General features: G+C 33.0%; 2 protein-coding genes across 2 annotated transcripts in view; one reads left to right on the forward strand and one right to left on the reverse strand.

The window, feature by feature from the left end:
- Window positions 1-732: 732 nt before the first annotated feature.
- On the reverse strand, window positions 733-5,685 carry LOC123007134 (protein TAPT1 homolog). The gene is made up of 5 exons (XM_044402215.1): window positions 5,167-5,685; window positions 4,856-5,101; window positions 4,240-4,806; window positions 1,801-1,898; window positions 733-1,754 (listed from the first exon to the last, which is right to left on the reverse strand). Exons 2-5 carry the CDS (start codon window positions 4,998-5,000, stop codon window positions 843-845), a joined length of 1,722 nt encoding a protein of 573 aa, XP_044258150.1. The 5' UTR covers window positions 5,001-5,101; window positions 5,167-5,685; the 3' UTR covers window positions 733-842.
- A 1,718-nt stretch (window positions 5,686-7,403) lies between these two features.
- The window catches only part of LOC123007313, a 5,530-nt gene continuing 5,230 nt past the window's right edge, over window positions 7,404-7,703 (forward strand). Inside the window, exon 1 of the mRNA XM_044402545.1 lies at window positions 7,404-7,513. The gene's annotated coding sequence lies outside the window, so the exon portion shown is untranslated. The remainder of the gene's footprint in view (window positions 7,514-7,703) is intronic.

Consider the following 7,703-nt stretch of genomic DNA (forward strand, 5'->3'; position numbering starts at 1 on the left):
TTTAATATTTCATAATAAATACTTTGAAAATCATTTTTTTTTCATCTTTAGTTTTTTAATTATTTTGTCCTAATATGTTATTGCTATTTAACAGCTTTGTTTTAGTAAAAATTATTGGGTGTTTTTAAGATAAACGCCTATCGTCTGCTACAATTTTAAAGTAGTAAAATCAAACAAAACTAAAACGCAAGTAAAAAATTCCCCAAACATTTTGTGTTCATTTATTAAAAAAACAAAGCATTTTTCTGTGACTACAATAAATTACTGTTATAACAATAAAACACTTTTTTGTATTTTGCGTCTGAAAAAAGCTTATTTCGATACCAAAACCGATGCTTTAATGAGCCATTTCAACACCAATTTGGGTGCTGAAATAGACTAGTACAATTTACTTTCTAAAGGTTGGTAATGGTGATTTTCAGCGGCGTTTTGAGCAATTTCTCTTTCTTCAGGTGGTGAACATGAAATATTTATAGTATTCATTGTTAGTTCAACAAAATTTTAAAAAATATTGAAGACTGACATTTATTACCAACCACGACCATATTAGAGCAAAAGTTTTTAAATTTAAAAATCGACTTTTATGTAAACTCGTTATTACAGCATTTATTTTTGTAATTTTTTTGAAATTTGACAGTTTTTCATCAGTGTTTTAGTCTGTTTTAATATTTTTATAATTTTTTTGATACCAACCTCAATTTGCAGTGTAGGATAGGAAAAAAGAAAAACCCCTCATATAAAAATATTTATTTACAAACTGCAATACGAAAATTCAAGTCTTTGGACTTAACCAAAAAAAAAAAAAAACAATAGGATGGAATAGAACCAAAAACCGACTAGTATCACTTTGGCAAATCACTCTCATCACTGCAAACATTCAACGAAGGCTCCGACTCGGCCCTTTTCAACCCCTCCCCTCCCACCTCCTCCAACTGTTTACTATTAATATCGGGGAAACTCCTCGTCACAATCTCTCCCTGTTCCCCCACCGCCTCAATCTTAATATCCTCCCCCTCCACCTTCAACAACTCCTCATTCAAACTAACATTCTTCAAATCAACAGTACTATTCGCGAAGATGGCCGCCGGCCCCAAATCCCCCTTAATCTCAACCGGGGGAAACCCCGACTGCTCCCCCGTCACGGGGGGCCTCAGCGGACTCGTCGCCGTCGTCGTCGTCTTCGAGTTGGGCGACTGAACACTCGCCTTCTCCTGCTTATGATGCGCTATCAAATCACAAGCTTTCCCCAAAATCAGCAAACTATTCAAAATTTTGAACGATCCGAGACAGAAATACGCCAAAATAAAGAGCAAAACCGAGGCGAAATCGCTGATTTGGACCGCACTTATCAGCACTCGAATCATCACCACCCCCAAGGGCAGCGGAATGAACCCCATTCGGCGCGCCACCAGGTCCGAGTGGTCCGAAAAGGCGTGTTTTTGGCGCGTTTGGGCCATATCATAGGCCAAACTGGTGGTGTAATCGCGATAAACGTCCAATTGGAGTTCGTTGAAACGGGTGATAAACGCGTGTTTGATCCAATCGACGAACATTTCGGCGATTAAAACGATTAGACAGTCGGGGACGAGGACCCAAAGTCGGTCCGATTTCCACGAATATTCGCGCATTGTTTGCAAAACGACGATTGAAAGGAGGACGATGAGGTGGAAACGCTCCCTCACGTCGCTACAAGACACTTGGAATAGGTTATTCTTGTCGAATTTCTTGAAAACGCTCCCTTTTAACTCCACAAACTGCAATTTTGGGGCGAATTATACGGTTTCAAAGACGCTAACTTACATTGTTTGACATCATGATGGTCAAAAGGGCCTTGTTGTTGGAGTTTATCGCGACGTTGAGTGTCGTGGCTTGAAACAACACCAAAATGCTGTGAAGGACTGACTTAATAAGGAAAATACTGAATTCTTTTTTTTTACCACTGTGGCTAATAATCATTTTCATTTTTATTTTAACTATACAGCGTGTCGCAAAAATAGGTTACACAAACTTTGTGAAAAATCAGTTGTAACAAAATAAAAAAATTACCACTGACCAGACAAAACCTACTTTTTCATGAAAAAAGATGACAAATACTATTTTTTACAAAAATATTACATCGAATTTTCGCAAAATTAGAACATTTGGATTCAGATTACTATAATAAAATAAAGTTGTTCTTTCAGGTTTCAGGCAATTGTAATTTGCAAAAACTAAACTAAAATAACTGAAAAAAACTTGACTGAAACACAGTAAAACCTACTTTTTCTTAAGAAATTTGAAATTGCATTCCTAAAATCATTTATTTAAAATTAATTACTTTTGGAAAAAAGTACAAAAACTGAGTTGAAAATCGAATTAAAATAAAGTGTAATGACCAATTTTATTACAAAAAAATCAGTCTCTAAAGTAAATAGTTTCCTAAAAAGTCATTAATTTTCTACTTAGAAATTTAAATTTTTTTATAGTCTGCTTCACTACTAATATTTTTTTAGTTGTAGAAAATTTTTTGTGTGCACTACGTGCTAAAATATGGTTTAATGATCGTTTTTATCCTTTCTCAGATTGTATTTAAAATTATTATATTGCATTTCAGTAAAAAATAGAACATTTGAATTAATTATATTTATTATGAAAATATTTAAAAAAATCTTTGACTGTTATTTCAGGTTTCAGACAACTGTAATTTACAAAAACTGAACAAAAATATTTGAAAAAAAAATTATAACACAAAAAAAGTGAGTACTGGCCATTATTTTATTGAAAAACCTACTTTTCCTCAAAAAATGTGAAAATAACATTCTCAAAATTAACTAATTTTTACTTTTAAAGTGTTAATAAGCTATAAACTTTCTTGTGTCAAAGAAAGAGAGTTGAAAAATTACTTTTCAAGCAGTAAAACTTTATATTTTGTTACAAGGTCAAAAAAATATAGAAAAAAAATCGTAAATAAGAGATTTATACAAAAAAATCACAGTCTGTATATTTTTAATAAGAAAAATTCTTGTGTACTGAAATGTGGTTCTATAAAAAATGGCTTTTTTAACATTAAAAACAGTGAAATTAATTTTTTTTTAATCAGTATTAATTTTTTTTTGTTTCTGCACCTAAGAGATTATTAAATTATTTTTGTAAAAAGCCAAAGAATCTAAAGATTCCAAACAGAAGGACTAAAATATTAAAATAGAAATATTAAACGATGAAAGATAAAAAACTCAATAAGAGTATAAAATACATAGATTCAACAAGAAAAAAACTGAAAAACTTCAAAAATTCTTCAAAAAAAGTTGTTGTTTGTATTTTCAAATGTAAAGAGAAATTAGTTTAAAGATTGTAAAAAAAAGTTTGCAAAGTAAAAGACTAACGTGTTTTGAGATCTAAAGATGCACTAAACAACTCAAAATTTGTAAGTTAGAAAGATGAAAATAAAAATTAAAAGATTGAAAGACATTTTCAAAAAGTTGAAAGTGTATAAAAATTAAATAAAAAAAAGAAAACAAAAAGTAAAAATTTCGAAATTAAAACATTTAACAAATAAAGAGATCTTCCAGAATTTTGTAAAATGTGCTGTTTTACTAACCTGGACATTTTTTGATGTTTCTGAAACTAAAAACGCGTTTTTTTTATAAAAAATTTTTTCAAAATAGAAAAATCCGTGGTCAAAAAAATGTAATTTTTTTTAAAAATTTAAATAACTCAGTAATCACATTTACGTTACATTATTCTTTATTTTTACAATAAAACAACTCGAATTTTAATATAATATAAACTTTTAACAAACTTCTAATTTTTTTTTTACTTTCCATTTTTATAGTGGAAAAAAAACACCATTTTTTTGGCTAATATTTTTTTTTAAAAGCATATTTTCGTCAAGAAAACGAACTTAGGTATTTCAAAAACTCAACAAAATCACCCAATAAAAATTTAACTTAAAAAACATGAAAAAATAAATAATTATGGTGTTTCATTAAAAAAACAAGTTTGTATTGAAACTTATTTTGGAGACACGCTGTGTAGTTGAAAATAATTTTAAGCGATGCACTAGATTCGTATTTATCAATTGTTTATATAAATTTCGTAAAATTTTAACATTTAAACATAAATAATGAACTTTAACAACTTACTGGGACACCCTGTATAACTAAAATATTATTACAAGTACTAACGGAAGTATTTCGAGATAAAATTAATGCAAAATCAAATAAAAAAAACACTTAGTCTTTAACTTTAACAAAAGGATACTGACGTAAACGATGGCAAAAATCAGGTGTGGAATGACCCCCAGATGCTCCCTTTTCCGTCCCCGGGGCTCCGTCGCCGTCCAAAACAGCGCATCAATGGTGTCTTGTCCGAACGCCGAGAACAACCTGTCCCCCACTTCCAACATATTATAAAAAATGTACAACTTAATCACCGATTGACTCTTAATCAAATGATACAACATATTTGTGTCAACCGAGAACATAATCATGCTACACGTGACGAGAATAACAGCCTTCAATAAATCACAAATCTCCGCTGGAGTTAAAACGCGTCTTCCTCTGTCATGGACCCCAAAACACCAAAACGGTCGAGTCACCAAAGCCCACAGTGCTAGTAAAACCCTCATTGGTAGAAACGTGTAAACAAAAAGGAACGAATCGGTGCATTGCATGAATCCATAACGCATAAAACGCTCCACTTCGCGAGGGATTCGCATAAATGAGTAGACTTTCTCTCTCCGGGCCGAAAAACGCTCCTCGTCGTGTTCCAGGAGGTAGTCACGGGTCAGCTCCACTTGGAGGAACGACGCCAGGGATGGGCCCTTCTCTACGAACAATGACAACAGTGAGGGGCCCCCCGAAACGGGAATATTTACCTTTCTTTGACTCCACCTCGGGTGCCTCCTTGTCATTTCGTAATAAATCGTCGATTTTGCTCTCGGAGGTAAATAGCACACGCGCGGGGGTCTTAAACCGGATTTTTTTACCCCCTAGTGTGTCTTTTTCTTCGTCCAAAGTCATAATTTGAGAAAAATTACGAGTTACGACATTTCACAAGCTGACATTGACACATAAACATGACGTCTGCGGCCGAAAATGGCCGCGGCATTATACACACCGCACTGAAAACGCAAAATTAAATCACAACTCATATTCCGCAATGATTTGAGTCAACAAATACACTTACTTGTACTCAGTTAATTATTTGGTGTACCAATTTGAATTTTTTGTTGCGTTTTGTTAACTTAATCAAACTTGAGTTTGGGACCGAAAATGGCCGCGGCTTAACATGCCCCGGCCCGAAACCACAAAATTAAATCACAACTCATATTTAACAATAATTTGAGACACTCAGTACACTTATTTGACTCGATTAATCATTTGATGTCATAATTAAAAAAAAAATTTTGCACTTTGTAATGACATTCAAACTGTCAAATTTTTTGACAGTGACACTTGACACTTATCAGCTGATGGGGCCACGACTAAAGAAAGCTCCGAAGCCCCCAAAAGTGAAAAACACTTGTCGCAATGTACAGTGATAATTTTTTATTTCCCTCCCCAGATGTTTTCTTATCGTTAAGTAATAAATCGTCGATTTTACTCTTGGAAGTGATTAAACCACACGCCGGTCTTGAAACGCATTTTTTTACCCCCTAGTATGTCTTTTGCTTCGTCTAGAGTCATAATTAGAGAAAAAAACTACGAATTACGACATGAACTGACATTGACATAACATGGAGTCTGTGACCGAAAATAGTCGCGTCCTAAGATGCACCGCATCGAAACCACTAAATTAAATCAGTCTTGCAAACACACAATTTTTTATACATCGTAGTGTGTTTTTTTCTTTATTCAAATTTATAATTAGACAAAAAAATACTGACATTGACACAAAAACATAATTTGCGACCGAAAATGGCCGCGTCCGAACAAAAAAATACACAAAATAAAAACAACTCACTTTTTACAGTTACTTAATACACTTATTTGTACTCAATTAATCATTTGATGTAATATTTAATAAAATTTGTTGCGTTTTGTAATGAATGACACCCAATCTGTCAAAATTGCAATCTGTCATTGTGACAGTGACACTTGACAGTTATCAGCTGATGGGGACGCGACAATAGAAAGCCCCGAAGCCCCCATAAATAAGAAAAACTTATGGCAATGTAAAGTGATAATTTTTTATTTCTTTTTTTCGTCTAGAATCATAATTATTAAAAAAAATTACGAATTACGACATGAACTGACATTGACATAACATGGAGTCTGCGACCGAAAATGCACCCCACCGAAACCACAAAATTAAACCACTATTGGACGCACATAAAACAGATGTGGGGGTCTTGAAACAGTTTTTATACAGACTAGTATGTCTTTTTCTTTATTCAAAGTTATAATTAGACAAAAAATTACTGACATTGATACAAAAACAATAATATCAGTTTTTCATTTTTGGCAATTTGACAAGTCAATGTAAATATGAGTACTTACAGTTGGAGACAAAATACTTTGGTCGTCACTTTTCTGACACTTTAATGTAATTCAGGCTTTAACGTTAAAATGAATGTCAATTTCAAATTAATGACAACTATTATATCTCTCTATCAAAAATATGTACAACTTGTCAACTATGATGATAACAGTCCTAAAGCATGCTTCACAATTTAATGTCACTTAAGTGACATTGACGACCAAAGTATTTTGTCTCCAACTGTACAAGCATTTTTGCTTCGTACCTCATTGCAAAAACTATGTGGGAGGGTCTATTTCGATGCATTACTTTCTAAAATGGAGATTTCAACTTTTATCACTATTATTTTAAACAAAAAAATACTCCTACAAAACGTTAGCCGTAGGCGAGTTTTCTATGGGAAGAGTGCGCCAATGCCATTATAAAACGAGTATTTTATGCTATTTTTTCTAATTTGCGCCCCCTTTTTTCTTATTTTAATTAAAAAAATATATTTTTTTGTCGCCTAGAGAATTTTGTGTTAGTTGGCATCGGTTGGTAACACTCGGCGCCCACCTGTTTTTTTTTGAGTTATTTCTGCCGTCTGTCATTAAAAATAAAACTTACAAATTATTAGTTATTAGTGTTACAACATGATAATAATAAATAAAATATGAGAAACAGAATTTAGTTTGCATTCCGCCCGAAATTCGCCAAATTGCCGAAGCTGCAACGCAAAATTTGTTACCTGACAAGTCAGAAGCGGTATCCAAAAACTAAATAACCCTAAATTCATTAAAGTACAGTGTGCTTTTATAGATAGCCATAAAGGACTCCTACTGGAGACGTTAATAAACGTATTATAAACGCAAATTAGAAAAAATTAATTTATAAAATTAAAAAGGGCAGCTTTTTGATTCAGATGGCCTTGAAACGATAATATGGATGGCGCCATCTAGACCAGGATCGCGCGCGGCGCTGTTTCGGTCGATAATTCAGTTTCCCTTTCTACTTGTCGGTGGCGTTTGCATAGAAAGCCTTTGTGATTTATTAGCTGTCCAATCGTTTTTAACAGGTAAGTCAATGTCTTGATATTTATTAAATGTTATAAGTAAAATATAATTCGTCTGTTTTTCATTCATTTTCAACGGTTGTGTCGAAAATTAAAGTAAATGCAATAACTGAACAGCCACGTGGTATAGTGTTATCGTTTTCCAGTGTCGTAAAAGAAAAACGTTGCTTTCACGTTTCACGCCCAAAACATG

The sequence above is a fragment of the Tribolium madens genome, unplaced genomic scaffold (genome assembly GCF_015345945.1).
Source record: "Tribolium madens isolate multiple individuals breed KSU strain unplaced genomic scaffold, Tmad_KSU_1.1 Scaffold_3;HRSCAF=73;Tcas5.2_LG2, whole genome shotgun sequence".
Classification (NCBI taxonomy): Eukaryota; Metazoa; Arthropoda; class Insecta; order Coleoptera; family Tenebrionidae; genus Tribolium; species Tribolium madens.